This window comes from Panthera pardus, unplaced genomic scaffold, assembly GCF_024362965.1.
Source record: "Panthera pardus isolate Hobbes unplaced genomic scaffold, ASM2436296v1 HiC_scaffold_25, whole genome shotgun sequence".
Classification (NCBI taxonomy): domain Eukaryota; kingdom Metazoa; phylum Chordata; class Mammalia; order Carnivora; family Felidae; genus Panthera; species Panthera pardus.
The window spans coordinates 54,636,521-54,654,013 of record NW_026526821.1 but is presented as its reverse complement, the minus strand read 5'-3'; the positions used below and the strand labels follow the sequence as shown (position 1 = coordinate 54,654,013).

The window sequence follows — 17,493 nt, the reverse complement described above, 5'->3', positions numbered from 1 at the left end:
GACCTTTCGAATCACCAAGTAAAGATCAGGCAAGTTCGCTTGCTTTGTTTCAAGGGAAAGGTGAGCTTGAAAATAATTGTTCGGTAGAGGAAACTATAAAAAGTATAACATATTTATTTATTTATTTATTTATTTATTTATTTATTTGAGAGTGTGAGCAGGGAAGGGGCTGAGGGGGGAGAGAAAGAATCTTAAGCAGGCTCCACCCCCCAGTATGGAGTCCATGCGGGGCTCAGTCTCCCATGACTGTGAGAGCATAACCTGAGCCCAAATCAAGAGTCAGATGCTTAACTAACTGAGCCACCCAGGCGCCCCCATATTTTTATTTTTATTGAGGTATCATAAACCACTGTAAAGTTTAAAAAATCTTCTACAGAGCGAATTTATATATCCCTAAATATGTAGCCACTCTCCAGATCAAGGTATAGAGCAAGGGTTGGCAAAATTTCTGTCAAGGACCAGGTAGTAAAAATGTCTTGTGGGCCACACGATGCATAAATGAGTGGACATGGGTGTATTCCAATAAAACAATGTTTAAGGAATGTTTAAGGAAAGTGGGCAGGATTTAGCCATGGACCATAGTTTGCCAACCATAATACAGAACATTTCCGGCGTTCCAAAAGCTTCTCTCGTGTCCCTTCCCTGAGAGGTAACCACCATTCTTACTTCTATCTCTATGGTTCAGTTTTACCTAACACCTGTATGATGCACTTCTGTGTATGTTTTATTTCATAATTTAATGGAAAGTGTTGATTAATAAAAAGTAGTATCATACAACTGTGTTATTTTAGAGCCAGTTAGAAATATCATGCAGTGTCATGACTCCCAATTGATAGAAGGCTGAGTAGAGTCAGGCTGGAGGCAGACCCAGGTTTTGATGTGGTTGGACTCAAACATCAAAGTCTCTCCCCTAAAGTTTGTCCAGCTTCTTGAATGGGTGATTAGATTAAAAAATTTTCATCAGGGGCGCCTGGGTGGCTCAGTCGGTTAAGCGGCTGACTTCGGCTCAGGTCATGATCTCGCGGTTCATGAGTTCGAGCCCCGCATTGGGCTCTGTGCTGACAGCTCAGAGCCTGGAGCCTGTTTCAGATTCTGTGTTTCCCTCTCTCTGACCCTCCCCCGTTCACGCTCTGTCTCTCTCTGTCTCAAAAATAAATAAACATTAAAAAAAAATTTTTTTTTCATCAAACTTGGGGAAGTTTTCAGCCATTAATTTTTAAAGTATTTCTTTCTGTCCCTTTTCTCTTTCCTCTCCTGATGCTCCCATTATACCTATGTTGGTTCCCAACATTGTCTCACATTGCTCTGAGGTTCTGTTAATTTTTCATTTGCCCCATTTTTCAAATTTCCTAATGTCTGTTGATCTATCTTCAAGTTCACTGATTTTTTTTTTTCTTCTCTCAACTCAAATGTAGTGTTGATCCCCTCTAGTGAATTTTCCATTTTCGTTATTATACTTTTCAACTCCAGAATTCCCATTTGATTTTTAAATAATGTTTATCTCTTTATTGGTGTTCTCTGATGAGAGTTGTTATTATATATGTTCCTTCAGTTTTTTGAACATGTTTATATGTTTGGCCAGCATTTGGTTCAAGGTTTCTGCGTAAGCCCTTTGAGCTAATAAGATGCTCTTTGCTGATGATCTGTGTGTGACTTGGAGAATGCTTTCAAGTGGTCTTTGGGTCCCACTCTGTTTGCTCCAGAGTGGGTAAAACCCACGGGGTACATGCCCATGGTCTTCTGGACCCCCACTCTGTTTGCTCCAGAATGGGTACAATCCATGGGGTACATGCCTATGGTCTTCCAGAACCCTAGGGGTAAGTGGGATCCCAGGAGGGCTCTCCCTACCTGTCTCTTTCCCTGGTTCTCTCCATTAAACTCCTGGCTCATCTGCCATTTTGCTTTTTGCTGCTAGTATCCTATACCTACCATCCCCCTCTCAGTCACTTGCCACCAAGATCCCCATTGTTTCTGATAATCCCCTTAGGCACAGATTCCTCCATTCTTGGTACCAAATAGTCCCTTCCTGCAGAGCTGTGGAGCTCCTAGTTCACAAAGCTGCCACTTACACCCACACCTCGGGGCTGGACGGTGTCTGGCTTCACCTCTATGAGTAGGTGCTCGACAGAGAGGACTGGTATCCTTAGCAGAACATACCAACATCATCCTAATAAATGTCTTCACACAATCCTCTTCCTAGGAGTAGCCTCTGCTCTTCTCAGACTGTCCCTCTTAACATGGAGCCTCCACCCTGTGGGCAGGCTGGAGCAGGAGTGATGGGAATCCCAGGATTGTCAGACTGTCATGCCTGGGGCACAGCCCTAGAACAGTAGGAGCCTTTACCTTCTTGGCTGCACTTGCCCAGAGTAGAGCTTTTGTCACATGAAACTGGGGGCAGGGGTGGGGTGGGATCAGTCTGTGGTCAACTGCTGTAGACTCTCACTCTTCTTACTATAACCTATAGATTTCCCTGCATGTTTCTCCACTTGCTGCTCACCTTTAGGGTAATTTTCCAAGAGCTGAAGGTATTTATTTGGTACACACACACGCACATAGTTCTCCCAATTACATGGTTACACTGGGAAGAGAGTCCCTGAGCTCTGCACACCACCATCCCGAAAATCCCAACCTTTGAGCCTTGGCTGGGCTACTCGGAGTCTAGCCTCTGCATGTGATTTAGCTGTCAGCCAGAGATTGGTAGGGATTTCATGAGAACTCGGGGTTCTTTTTCATACCATTTTTCACTCTTACCTTCCAGAGACAGCTTGTGCCAAGCTCTGGCCTTTGGGTCTTCAAGCCAGTAAGACCATAGGTTCTCTAACAGAGTTTTAGCTCCCCTTTGGGACCCGCCCCTCGGTAAAAGCCATGAAAATGGGAAACCTACCCACCGCCATTCTCTTCTTCAGGTATCTGCTCCCCTCCCAAGTGTTCCTGCTTTGGGTCGTGCACCAGGGTTTTCGAAGATTTTTAAATATTTTTGTCCAGAAGGCTATTGGAGCCCAACAGGAGCTCCTTACTAGAAGTAGAACCTCCCCTACCATTAATTTAAGGTTGGGCGCGTCCAGTGTCTCTGTTGGTCTAATGAGGAACAGGTAAGCTGCTCCACAATGAGATTCGCAAAGCTTTTACCTTTTTATTTTGAATTTTGTTATTTTTGTTTCAAAAGGCACGCTTGCAGGAACGTTTTCACTTTTATCCCATGAAGTAGGAGGAGGCAAAACGACTCGCGAGTCGTGGAGTCCTCAGATGGCCTGTCTCAGACATTTCTCACATGCACTGGCACTCAGGTTAAGAGACTGACTTCACACACGCTCAGCATCGGTGGGACTTGATTTCCACCAGAGTTTTCTGTTGCATGGCCTATCGTTTTATGGTAAACTAAGGACACAAATCACTAGTGTTACCATTCTGTAAAGAGAAATACACATTGCCATGTCTCATAAATTGGCTCAGTGCTTTCCGGTCGTATACCATGCTTTCACAGATGGTTTTACAGACTAATGCCAAACTAGGAGCTCACATCTTTATAGCCACGATTCTCTCTCTCTCCTTTCCCCCCTTTCAGAAACACTGAAGGCTTCCAAAGCATGCCCTAAATTGCTAGGGTGTGGGGAATACCCAGATGAACAAGAGGTCATCTCTGGCCTCAAGGTGCTTGTATCCTTTTGAAATCCTTCACTTTATGAACGAGAAGGCAAGTCAAGGTAGGATATGGACCCATGGCATTGGGAAAGAGCTCTGTTAAGAAAAGTGACCCCAATGGGGCACGTGGGTGGCTCAGTCGGTTAAGTGGCCGACTCTTGAATTTCAGCTCAGGTCATGATCTCACAACTCGTGAGTTCGAGCTCCGCATCGGCCTCTGTGCTCGCAGTGCAGAGCCTGCTTGGGATTCTCTCTCCTCCTCTCTCTGCCCCTCCCCTGCTCTCTCTCTGTCTCAAAAATAAATAAAAATGTTAAAAACTTTTAAAAAGAAAGAAAGGAAGGAAGGAAGGAAGAAAGAAAGAAGAAAGAAGAAAGAAAGAAAAAGAAAGAAAGAAAAGAAAAAAGAAAGAAAAACCCCAGTGGGCACCTGGGTGGCTCAGTCAGTTAAGTGTCTGATTCTTGATTTCGGGCCAGGCCATGATCTCACTGTTTGTGAGTTTGAGCCCCTCCTCTGGCTCTGTGTTGACAGTGTGGAGCCTGCTTGGGATTCTCGTTCTCTCCCTCTCCCTCTCTCTCTGCCCCTCATGCTCACTCTCTTTCAAAAGTAAACAAACTTGAAAAGAGTCCCTCCCTTTACTGCTTGCATCCTCTCTCTCTTTCTCTAAAAAGAAAAAGTGCCCCCCCCCCAACTGCCTTCACTGTCATTAGTTCATTTTCTGCTGCTCATATTCTGGAGTTTATGCTGCTGCATCCAATGCAGAGCAAGAGAATTTGGGAGAGAGGCACAAAGAGAAGGTAGCAAGAGAGAGGCTGTGCTGCTGACTGAAGGCCTTCTTTGCACTGAAAGGTGTGATGTAATTTCAGTGAACGCTGACCCAGCCCGTCTGAACGTGCACTTCATACAGCGATTAGCGGAACATACGATAAAGCGTTTTATACCGCGGTGCTCAGAACTTCAGTGTTTAATCATTGTTTCACACACTGTGTGGCCATTTTGTTCTGGATAACTTTATTGTAAGCTGTATAATCTTGCTTTAGGGCTTACATGACAGGAAGTTACATACTTGTAAATACCTACTCTGCATTATCTCGTGTGGTTTGGGAAACTCGAGTTCGTGACATGTTAATTGCACTTAAAAATTAAATATGCAGTGAAAGAAAGATACATTTACAAAGCTGTCATTCGAAAGGATTTTTGCACTTGGATTTGCCTTGCTTGATTACAAAACTCCAAAACCAGCTACCCACCGAGGGTTTACACAGGGGTTTCCTCCTTCCCTGGGACTGAACTAGTACAAAGGATTAAAGGGTTTAAACAAACGTGGATATCACTGAGAAAAGCACAAGAGGAGAGTCTCAACACGGCCGGTGGAGACCAGACACAATACTGCCTGGCTGAGAAGGAGAGCGTACATAAATCCGTTGAGTGTCGCCAGCAGTCAGCGGTGCGGACTTCAGATGTCTTTCCCACAGTCCGGGCACAGGATGTCGTCTCTTTCTGTGAGGAAGCCTCGCCCCACCAGGGAGAGGGAGCACTTCTTGCAGTTAAAACAGTCGTTGTGCCACTGTCGCTCCTCAAAGGAGATGTACTTTGTGCCACCCAGTCCTGTGAACAGACAAGAAAGAACACCGGGGGCGGGGGGTGGGGGGAGGACATTGCTAGTCAGAAGCAGGCTCCTGGCCCTGCAGGAGGAATTCTGGTTTGCTCCCGTCTCAAAGCTGGATTGTGCAGTCCGGGGAGTGGGGAGTGCGAGTTCTAACGACTGGGTGTCGGGGGTCCACGTGGGAATCAGACACCCCGCACAGCCTTGAGGGGTTCACAAACCTCAGCAGGAGCAGGTACATAAACTGGCTCCAGATCTGTGTGATCAGTGCTATACTTACGAAGAGCCCACTGTGTGTGTGTGTGTGTGTGTGTGTGTGTGTGTGTGTTTGTCCCATCGGAAGGAAACTCCAGGAGACCGGTCACTGATTTCTCTTGTTCCTTCGCTGGGTGCCTCCTGCCTGGAGCTCAAATAGTTTGTGATTTGATGAATGAAGTGCTGAAGGGTGGGGGGAGAAGGGGCATAGGCTAATTTTCTCTGGAATGGCCAGGAAAGGCCTCACAAAAGAAACGGTATGTGGTATGTGGGTGTGGACATTTCTTGCGGTGGGAATGTCAGGAGATAAGCTACGGCAGCATGAACTTCGGTGTGAGAGGTGGAAGGTGGGCTGCTAAGGTGGGTGGGGGCACATTATGATGTGTGGGCAGTAAGCCATCTGATACTTTAAGCAAGAAAAGTGGTAAGTCAGTTCGGCGCTTGACTCTTGTTTGAGGACTACTTCTTATCAAATGTTTAAGGTACACTGGCCACCTATTAAAATACGGTCGCTCTGTGCTGTCACTGAGCCACCTGGAATAAAATGGAATGAAATACACAGGGTCATTCACAGTTGTGATCGAGGGGCACCTGGGTGGCTCGGTCAGTTAAGCATCCGACTCCTGGTTCTTGCTCAGGTCATGATCTCACAGTTCGTGAGTTCAACCCCCACGTTGGGTTCTGTGCTGATAGTGCGGAGCCTGCTTGAGATTCTCTCTCTCTCCCTCTGCTTCTGCCTCTCTCTTTCTCTCTCTCAAAATAAATAAACTTAAAAAAAAAAAAGTTTGTGATTGATTCTGGTGAAATCTGGATCATGAATTCTAATTACAAAGAGTTCTTTGTAGAAACAGTGGTTCAATCTACCCCAGTAAAAAAGAAAGTAACCACACTGACTGCTCCATTTATAATGGTTTGAAGTCCATTATAATAAAATATAAAGCATGAGAAGTCTGTAATTCACTCAACAGCTAGTTCCTTTTGTAACTTAAATTGGCTAGGTTGGCTTGGGGCATTAAGTCCTTTCACCTGGGGGAGTCTTATGAGCTAATCCCCCTCAGCTAATTAGACACCAGTTCTGTGCTCCTTCTAATGCCTCTCTAGCCCTGCGGAGGGTGGGGTATGCACTAGGAAAGCTTTTTGACTCTTTTCCTGAACACCCCATAGCTTTAAAAGCAGAGGTATACTGGGGGTGCCTGGGTGGCTCAGTGGGCTGAGCGTCTGACTTCGGCTCGGGTCATGATCTTGTGGTTTGTGGGTTCGAGCCCCGCGTCGGGCTCTGTGCTGACAGCTCGCAGCCTGGAGCCTGCTTCAGATTCTGTGTCTCCCTCTCTCTCTCTGCCCCTCCCCTGCTCACGCTCTGTCTCTCCCTCTCAAAAATAAAATAAAAAAAATTAAAAGCAGAGGTATCCTGAATATGCAATGTTACTAAAACGCTGATTGCCTTTACTAATACTAGACCTGTAAGGGGGCTGTGGTCACAGAGTGCATGCCCTGGCCCTGCGGCAGAACCAAGCCAGTAATTTAGGCCCAAGGGTCTCAAACTTTGCTGCAGATCTGAATCACCCGGGAAGCTTTTCAAAATCCTACCACCCAGGTCATAGCCCCTACCAATTAAATCACAACCCAGGCAGCAGTAACTGTTTAAGCTTCCCAGGCGTTTCACATATGCACCCATGTTTAAAAACCAGAGGCTCAGGCAACCCTTTAACTTGATTCAGGGGCGGGGGCTGCAGAACAGTTAGAAGGTACATGTGTTTCTTCTCGGCACTGAGCGAACTGAAGAGGATGAAGAAGGATGTTAGCGTAGGAGCTATGCTGGGTGCTGTCCCAGGTGGATTAGAAACTCCACGGTTGCCTTGAAATGCCAATCAATGGGGCAGGTCACAGAAATGAGAGCCAAAAGCAGCCCAAGGAGGACGAATCCTTCTAAAGGCAAGAGGTACATACGTCAACTCTCATTATTTGAGGTTTGCGGCCAATGGCACCATGGCTCCGGCCTGAAGGAAGCTCATCTAACACGTGTTATTTTCTCCATATGAGAGCCTTCCCGCACTCAGGAACACAGACAGCACATCTGCATTGCCCCCTGGGGGCTATTTTAAGCAGCGAAATTGCCAACAAAAAGTACCAAAATGCTAACGACATGGCACTAAACAGGTCATGGTTATAGTATGCTAGTCGAAAACAAGGCAGAGCGTCAACCTCGTTCCGCCTCCATTGGGGGTGCATGTGACGTGGTGTTGATTTGGGACTTTCAAACAAAGGTCAGTGAATTTGCAGATACGGACTCAGAGTAACGAGGACTGTGCGCATGTGTGGATTTAGCATCACTGCACATAGGATGTGCAGTGATTTATTTGCAAAAATCATTTAGATTTTGCTGACAAGAAAAAGTGCTGAGTAAGGATCTATTAAAAACCGAATCTAAACGCACAATCTCCTGCAAATGGGGATTCGGCTAAAAGTACATTTCAGCTGCAACTTCGAAGTTCCTCCGTAGGTTCCAGAACATTACTCTCTGCACTTCAGAGAAGCAACGCTCCTCACTGTTTTCCTAGTGGTGTTTCTGTTTTTCAGTGCTACCAGGGGAATAACGACACATATCTGATACTTTCTATTTCAAAGCGCTTTTAGCTAGATTATATTGCTTCATGAAGCCTAATTTTATTGTTTTAAAATTTTTGTTAACATTTATTTATTTTTAAGAGACAGAGAGAGACAGAGCATGAGCAGGGTTGGGGCAGAGAGAGAGGGAGACACAGAATCTGAAGCAGGCTCCAGGGTCTGAGCTGTCAGCACAGAGCCCGATGTGGGGCTGGAACTAACGAACTGTGAGATCATGACCTGAGCTGAAGTCGGATGCCCAACCAACTGAGCCACCCAGGGGCCCCATATGAAGCCTAATTTTATAAACATTTACTTCCACAGATGTTACTGTAAAAACAGTATTCAAGATTAATCTGTTGGATTATCAAAAGACTGCTTTTCTTCTCTCTACATGATTCTAAGGGGGCAATCTGGTATATATGGCTGGAATCGAATTAACAGAAAAATTTAAATGTTGGACTTCTTTTCTTTACATTTTAATTTCATATGGAAATACGAGCTCTGGATTACGCATCAAGGATTATTTTAGTGACCTGGGGCTTCCTACATCGGGTGAGCTGGCTGAGTTAGATGCACTCAGTTCTAGGGCCGCTTGGGTGGCTCAGTCGGTTAAGCATCCCACTCTTGGCTTCGGCTCAGGTCATGATCTTGCAGTTTCGTAAGTTCGAGCCCCGTGTCAGGCTCTGCGCTGGCAGTGTGGGATTCGCTCTCTAGCCCTCTCTCTCTGCCCCTTCCCCACTCAGGTTCTCTCTCTCAAATAAATAAATGTTAAAAAAAAAAAAAAAAAGGTGCATTTAGATGCAGTCAGTTCCAGACCCCAGAAAAAAGAAAGTCACGGACAAGCACACAGGAGTTGTGAAATCTGTCTGTGTGATTACACTGCAAAGCTACACAGGGACGCCATTTGGCCACGCAGCTATATTTACATTACACGTGTCTGCCATCTGCCACTGACAGGGATCAGCCAGTCACCCGAACGTAGCAGAGCTGGGAATCCCAGGTCACGGAACTTTTCCTCTGTCAGTCTGGAATTTTCACGGTTCCTTCCGGCCCAGTCACTGATTCGTGTGGTGATACGTGGTGAACATTTACAGGCCTTGAGTCTGACCAGCCATCTGTCCTCCACACTCCATTTCCCGGCACGTCTAACCGTTTAGTACAATGCCAGCCAGACTTTGGGCTCTTGCTCTGCGGGAGCCTTTGGGGGCTAAGGGAGAACCGCTTCGAACACTGCCCTCTGCCCTCGTGAAGCTATGCCCTGGTGGTAGACAAGTCCCTCGAAGATGCCAGGGAGCACCTTTAGAAACACAGGGAGTGGCTCGCCTGGAAATGCCAGTTTCGTTGTGCCTCTCCGGGTGCCATAGACTCACAGACTGCTATGTGGAGATAACCCAACCAAAAGCAGAAATAACAAACCTCTTGAGAACAGGCCGTATGGGTTTCAGTAATCAGGTGAGCTAGAGGGGCAGCGTCCCCTGCCGAAGTGGCCCCAGTGTAACGAGGACAGGAAAGCAAGAGAGGCAGAAAGTGTCGGCCTGTTCAGAACCTCAGCGAGGCCCGGAGTCTTGGTAGGTAAACATATTCGGGGGCCAAAGTCCGGTATCTTGTCCATCCCTGGGATGGCTGAGTGAGGGAGAGCAGGTGGCCGTGCGTGAGTGGGGGCCTGGGGGACACTCACCGCTGATGGGGTTGGTGCAGCCGGCGCACTTCTTGGCGTACAAGTCACAGAAGCAGCTCAGGCAGTAGGCGAACTCGTCCCGGGACGTGAAGCGCTGCCCCGACAGCGGCTTCTTGCAGGCCGTGCACACAAAGCATTCCCGGTGCCAGGGCTGTTCCCGGTACGTGACGCCTCCCGTGGTGATAGGCTGCAGGAGGCAGGAGGCAGAGGCTCAGGTTCCTGAGGCCTCATGGCCTCCGGGGGATGTGACGTCCCCATCCAGAGCATGGCCGGTGTTGGCTAAAGGTCACCCAGAAACGGCTCCCCTGACTTAGTCGCTCTGGACTCCCCCTCTGTATACTCTCAGTGCAGTGCTGCGGATCCCAGCCGTGACCTCAGTCCCTCGAGATGCTGGGGCATCTGAAGGTACAGGTGCCACAAGGCAGCTCCGCGTGGCCGCTGTGCAAGGGGCCGTGCTGGGGAGGGGTGCGGCCAGGGGCGGCCTCAAGGAGACTCAGATGTGAACGCTCACCCCTCCCCTCACCAGCGCTGTGCCCGCGGGCAGGTCATGTGCGAAGCTCCCCGCGCCTCCTTCTGGGTGCTAAACTTGCAAACACCACTTACAACGCGGTTCCTAGTGGTGGAAGACGGGAGAGGCCTGGACACCGTGGGCCCGGTGCCCACCTAGGCTGCAGTCAGGGGCGGCCCCCTGGACAGAGCGGGGGGACAATGCGCCCAGGGCCTGCCTTCTCACCCCGTCCTGCCGCTAAGAATGCAGTGAGAAGCCACATGTGATAGAACTGGTCATCAACACCTCAACTTTACTCAGTGTCTCAGTGTTTTTCTTTTCATGTTGTTGCTTTTCGTATTTATTTCAACAGTGGACGAGGGACGGGCGGGTCTCAGCTCCACAGAACCATGGAGAATGGAGTGGAGACACCTGCCCTTGGCAGGTTCATGCATCTTGTTTCCGTAACGTGGCCCCATCATCCACTGCCGCCTCTCGTCCTTACAGTCAGGACAGTCTTGTCCTCGAGCAGCGGGTTTGAACTGCGCGGGTCCATGTCTACGTGGATCTCTTTCGATAAACACGGTATGGTACTATCAATGTATTTTCCCTTAGAATTTTCTGAATAACATGGTCTTTGCTCTAGCTTACTTTCTTGTAATAACATAGTATACGATCCATATAACATACAACATATGTGTTAATCGAGGATTTAGGTCATCAGTAAGGCTTCTGGTCAACCTCAGGCTATTAGTAGGTAAGTTTTTGGGGAGTCAAAAGTTTTATGTGGATTTTCAACTTGCACAGGGGGGTTGGTACCCCTAATCCCCGTGTTGTTCAAGGCTCAACTGTATAAAGACCTTGAAATAATACAGATATCATTTTCATTTTACAGATGAACAAAACTGAGACCTGGAGAAATTAAGCCACTTGCCTGAGAATTCATAGCTAAAGACAAAGCAGGTGCCAGTGTTTAGGACTCCCTTTATCATATCTTTTCATTAAACTATAAAGCATTACTGAGCTTCCTATAAATTTCACCACTAGGGGGCACCTGGGTGGCTCAGTCAGTTAAGAGTCTGACTTTGGCTCAGGTCATGATCTCACAGTTTGTGGATTTGAGCCCCACATAGGGCTCTGTGCTGACAGCTCAGAGCCTGGAGCCTACTTTGGATTCTGTGTCTCCCTCTCTCTCTGTCCCTCTCCCACTCGCGCTCTCTCTCTCTCAAGAATAAATAAATATTAAAAAAAATTTTTTTTTTTTAATTTCATCGTTGGAACAGGACTTATGCAAAGTATACTCTGTTGCAAGGTATCTATGTGAATGCAGAAGGCATGTGTGTATGTAAGAGGTTTGCTCAGGATGAAACACACATCCTTCTCCTCTCTGCGTCTGGACTCCGGGTCCCATGCCCCCACCCCACATCCCCACGCGGCTAGCTCTGACATGCTCAGCACAGGGTCACTCTCTCAGAGCACCCCTCCCTCAACACCAGCCTGGCTCCCACCCCTCAGGTTAGCTCATGTCCTCCCAGTACACACTCTGTTAAACTCTGTTCTCCTCCAAAGCCCACTTGGCAGTAAGTACTCGAATATTTGCCGCTGGACTGCATCTCCCCCACACCGGGCCCTGGTAGCCTTGGGTGCCTACTTCACTACAGGAGTGATGGATGTTTCTGGCATGAATGCTGTCATGTGTCCTGATGAACACACACAGGGCCGTGCTGCCCAGAGGATGTGTTACCATCACTTCTGCAACCAAAAGCAGCGATGAAGGTTGGGAGGAAAAGAGGGGAAGAAAAGCAAATCACATGAACTTTCCTTCGCTCTTGGTGGGAAAGAGCAAACCAAACAAAAAAGGGAGAGAGCGGAGAAGAAGCTTCCTGAAATAAACACGGGAATGAGAGTTCCAGCTAAGGAGGAAGGAATAAACAGTAGATAAATAGTATAACCAGAAGAGCGGAAATCGGGAGACGTGGAATTTAAAGTGGTAATAAAAACAAACAAACAAAAAAAACAAACCAGGACAGAAATAAAACCTTAGGAAATGAGAAAGAAAGGCTGAAAGGGAGTTAGAAATACTGCGCCCTTTGAAAAGTGCCGCAGGCGGAGACCAGGCTGGGCCCCCAAAGGCCCAACAGCAGAGTTGGTAAAGGGGCCGGAGCCAAAGAGGGTCTGCAAGCGCTCGGGGCACAACTTTCCTCCGTTTCTCACATCCCTCCCTCCCTCCCACTAGGGTTATTAGCAGCTGGTTTCTTGTCTACTGGTGGAAAGCGAGCATATCAGGACAGCTCTGGGACAGTAAGTTTTCCTCCCCTTTAACATGAAGCCATAAACGGGGGCAAATCTTGGACAATGCTGTCGGAGGGAGGCGACCAGGATTTTTCTCTCAGGTCACAGGGGCACTCATGTCCTTGAAAGAAGGACCGGGACGGGGGTCCGTCCAGCGGGTAAAATGCACATGCGCTCGTGAGGATTTTGCAAGACTCTTGTGCCATTCCAGTCTTACAGGTGTCTGTCTGTCCGGGGAGGGAGGACTCCCAGCCAGGGGCTGTGGAGGCAGACCGAATGGAGCGCGCAAGGTCCGAGGGAGCATGACAGATACCTTTTTACACTGAACACACTGCAAGGCATACTGTTTCTCATAGCAGGGCACGCAGAAGTTCTGGTTGTCCTTAGGGATGAAGCTCTTGGTGCCAATTGGCTGCTGGCAGCGATGGCAGATGAAGCAGGTCTCGTGCCAGCTGCTGTCCTTGTACTCCATCTTGCGGGTACCTGTCATGAGAGTCCAGAAGAAGCAGCAAAGAGCAGAGTTGACAACACGACCGGCTCGGGGCCCCTATGATCTGCATTGAGAACCTGCCACCATCTGGCTTTGGGGCTGTAGGAAGTCACTTCAGCTCTCAGAGGCTCGCCTCTTAAGTGGGAATGTTTTGGAGAGGGCGGGGACTTTGTCTTTTGGTTCACTGGCATACACCCCACTTCTAGAACAGTCTCTGTGCATACTTGGGACTTATTTGTCCAGCAGGGTGGTTATGAACATTAACTGGAACAAGTATTTGTCTCTGTCTCTCAGCACTGCATAATAGAAAGAGAAATCTGGCATAGCTCAGACCAATCCCGGATGGAGTGAGATTCCCAGAGCCCGGGGGCCCGTGAACGAACACCCTTCGGCTCTCCAACGGGATGGAAATTGGTGGGGTGTAAATGAACCTAGAGTCTCAAGCCTGATTCAGTGAGGAGCCTCCACGTCGCTCACTTTATGTGACCTGCTGTGTAAATAAACCAAGCTGTGATGTGTCGTAGCGGTTTTATGCACTGCACTGAGCACTATCATTAAAAGCCAAACGTAACACTCATACGTTCCATTTTGCGATTTTCTGATCTTATCTTGTGACATCCCATTTCCTTTCGAATGGCTGTTATCATTTGATAGGTTTACGTGATTTCTTCGAGTAGATTAAGAAGTCTAGAGAACGGAAATGCTGTTTGGTTCACCGCCCCCCCCCCCCCCCCCACACCACCAAGCTGGATTCAGAGCCAATGTTCGGTATTTGTTGACTGATGTTTCCCCGTACTTTTCTCAGAAAATAAAAGGGCGTGTGTTTACAGAAAGAGATGATTCAAGACAGATTGTATGCAAGAGCCCTTTGCATGCAGCAGAAGGTAAGTTTTGGGGGGACAGGAGGGTAGGGGGTGAAAAACAAGAAAAGGGCTCCAAATATCGGAGCTAGCACCCGGGGCCAGTGCGCTACGTAGGGCCTGCGCGCACAGTCTCAGCCACCCCCATTTAACAATTGAAGGTTTACTGGAGCACAGCCACACCCATTCATTTATTTCAATTGTCTACGGATGCTTCATCCTACAATGGCAGAAAGGAGCTGTGACAAAGTGTGGGCTTCAGGGCCCCAAGTATTTGATTCATTCTGGTAACCTGTTGGCCAACCCATGGGCTCACTGAAAGTTTGCAGTTGTAGAAGGAAGGGCGCATAAGTTGCACTTCAACGTGGGATCAGAGCATGGCGGGGGCGCGGGGTGGTTAGGCTGGGAGCAGGACTGCAAGCTTTGAACCAGGATGGCCTCATGCTGGCATCAGGCAGGCAGCGTAACTCGGGCATCTAGAAACTCGACTTTAGCCTAAGTCCAAAGATAATATGGGCGAGACGACAGGCTAAGGGTTTGTGTTTTGGTCACTTCCAAGGTTGACAAAGAGATGTCCGTATCTCCAGGAATTAGGATATATGCAGAAAACCGTTGCAGGATTATTTTATTAGATGTCATTTTTGGGTCACTGTCTCAGCTTCCTGTAGTTCCCAGACAGGACATTTGGGCGCTAACTCCCACAGAGTATATTAAAATATTCAGGGTAAGTATAGGCGCTGGAAGGTGGGGATGTGTGTGAGGGAATTCATGGAGGGGTACATAATGATCTTCAAAGCTATGGAACCCAATCACAGGGTGATGAACGCTGAAACAAGGAAAATTACATTCAGTGACTGAATTTCAGGTAAAAATAGAAGAATTATGATATAAATCTGGAATGATTTTCCTTGTCTCCAGGGGCTTATTTTTCCACGTATATTTTTGCCACTTGCTCTTTTTTTTAAATGTTTTTTAAAAATGTTTTTAAGTTTTGAGAGAGAGAAAGAGAGAGCGAGCGTGTGTGTAAGCTGGAGAGGAGCAGAGTGTTGTCAGCACAGAGCCCAATAGGAGGCTCGAACCCACGAACTGAGAGACCATGGCCTGAGCCAAAGCCAGACGCTCAGCTGACTGACCCACTCAGGTGCCCCTGCCACTTGCTCCTTTAATCTCTGACCTTTCCTCTGGTTAAACAGCTAAAATACCAAAGGATTTTTATCAATGAATACATGGCAGTCAGATGATCACTAAAGACCACAAGGAAGACCGTGTAAGTGCATTCTCGGCGTGTTCCAGAATAACTGTCTTATATCAACACCGGCCTCAGGGAATTGTCTTGTCTCTAGCCGGGAAGCTGGTGGGCACTCGCAGCCCAATTGGGACGGTGGGTGCGCATCTGAGAGGTACCAATTATTTACTGCAGTCACACCTGCATAGCTTGTTGTACAACATGGCCAGCAGGTGGCAGCAAACTTCCTTCTTTCTAACAATGCCCAGGTTCTCCGGCAGATGCCAAGTACACGGTCTTGGTCTTGACCAAGGGGTGTTTGTTTGTTGTTGTTGTTGTTTTCCTGATTCAAATAAACAAGTGAGGAGCCAGAAACGTGGTGAAGGGTTGGCAACAGTTGAGATGCCGCTCAGAGGATTCTGCAGAATCCTCTGCGAACAGAGGCTCGCTGTGGTTTGTGACAGACTCTAGTTTCCTGACTACTTTGGGAAGTTAACTTTTGTCAGGGTTGTGGCCAGTGGGCTGGTTTGTCAGTTAGTACCTGCCTCTTGTTCTGTGTATCTAAGGTCGTTTTAAAAGCTACGCTGATGATCTGTACTCCTAGTCATCTTGATTTGGTAGCCCTTTAAAAAATGGAACCAAAGCAAGGAAGGTCGTGCTATGATCTAGCGCTTTTCTTCTGTTTCTTTTCCCTTTCCTTTTCTTTTTTCTTTCTTTTCTCTTTCCTTTCCTTTTCCTTTCTTTTCTTTATCTCCTTTTCCCTCTCCCTCCCCTCCCCCCTTCCCTTACCACTCCCCCCCTCCCCCACCACCTTTCCACCAAGCTTTTTCCAGACACTCTGACTTTGGTGCTGAGTCCACTTCCTCTGCCAGAAGTGCCCTTTTCTGACTTCTCCAGGGGTGAAACTCAGCTCATCCTTCAAGAGTACGCACATGCGACATCCCCGGGGCCCCTTCCTGACTCCTCTGCTCTGGGTCCACCATAGCGGGTAGGAGCCAGGCTTCTCTAGTGAAGTCTCCGTGAGGGGCAATGATCAGTGGAAAGTCAAAGCCAGCAAACAGTCAACCAAACCTGTAGGTTTCTAGGTTTTCCCTGAGAACCGATGGTTCAGGGAAGGAGTGCCGAAGTGAGGGGGAAGCCGGGACAGACATACGGTGGTGGTATAAAACAGTATCTGCATGGCTGGTTTTGAATTTAAAGTGCAGGCGGGGGCGGGGAGACCAAGGCTCCCCCAGCTCCAAGTGGCTAAGGCCACACAGCTACTGTGCAGCAAAGCAAAGACCCTCAGGCCTGCTAGAGCTTGGACTAAACCTAGTTGATTTGGACATGATCCCAACACGTCTGTTTTGCTCTCCTTCTGGGGAGGCTGTGAGCACCTCCGTTCTGTGAAGGTTCATCCTGTGTGTCCTCTGTGACTCTACCTTCTGAATTAACCACGATTGCCAAAGCGGAAGGAAGTCAGTGATCGTCCATACCCGTGACCTCAGGTCAGCTCTGCTGTACGTGGGCTTTGGTTTTCATTCCATGGCCCCCACGTTGGGCCCTTGCCCCACAGCTGCAGCATGGACGCATCTCTGTAAGAGGCCTTGCTCTGGGGGTTTTGTTCCTTGTAAGAACATGGAGTTAGTTATCTTGGAGATGTATTAGCCAGAGAAATGTAGTAGGCAGGAGAAACCATCTCGTGCCCTCGCCTTTTATTTCTTATCCAATATATCTTCCTAAAATTATACTTCCTGCCCATCAGTCTCCGGCTCAAAACTCTTCAGTATCTCTTCACTGCCACAAACAAAGCAAACCAAAAAGAAAAAGAAAACTCTGGGGCATGGCAAGCAGTTTTCTGCTAAAGAGTCAAGAGTCTGGCTCTAAATGACCTCGGGAACCCTAATTCCCATTACATGTCAGCAGGAATCCAGCTGCTGTGTGAAATACTGTGACTCAGCAGGCTACCCGGGGCTTTAAAACTTACAGGCACCTGGGTGGCTCAGTTGGTTAAGTGTCTGACTTCAGCTCAGGTCATGATCTCACGGTTTGTGGGTTTGAGCCCCACGTTGGGCTCTGTGCTGACAGCTCAGAGCCTGGAGCCTGTTTCAGATTCTGTCTCTGGCTCTCTCTGCCCCTCCCCTGCTTATGCTCCGTCTTTCTGTCTCTAAAATAAATAAACACTAAAAAAATTTGTATTTAAATTAACGTCAACCTCCTGATGCAACCAGCCCGAAACTCTCAAGCTCCATTCGTTTTGCACGTCTTATCTGGCGTTCATGAATACAGAGGGTTTTAAAAATCACTTTGAAGGGGACTTGGTGCTTTCTTCTATTTATTACGGTCTGGACCTCAACTCCTTCAAAACTGCACC

At 47.9% G+C, this 17,493-nt stretch overlaps 1 protein-coding gene across 4 annotated transcripts in view; it reads right to left on the bottom strand.

Moving 5' to 3' along the window:
- Positions 1–4,630: 4,630 nt before the first annotated feature.
- Positions 4,631–17,493, bottom strand: part of FHL2 (four and a half LIM domains 2) — a 66,199-nt gene continuing 53,336 nt past the window's right edge. For all 4 annotated transcript variants that reach the window (XM_019428491.2, XM_019428489.2, XM_019428487.2 and 1 more), the window contains 3 exons: positions 12,879–13,048; positions 9,787–9,973; positions 4,631–5,248 (listed from right to left, as the gene is read on the bottom strand). In XM_019428491.2, the coding sequence (XP_019284036.1) occupies positions 5,097–5,248; positions 9,787–9,973; positions 12,879–13,048 (509 nt within the window). In that variant the 3' untranslated portion in view covers positions 4,631–5,096. The remainder of the gene's footprint in view (positions 5,249–9,786; positions 9,974–12,878; positions 13,049–17,493) is intronic.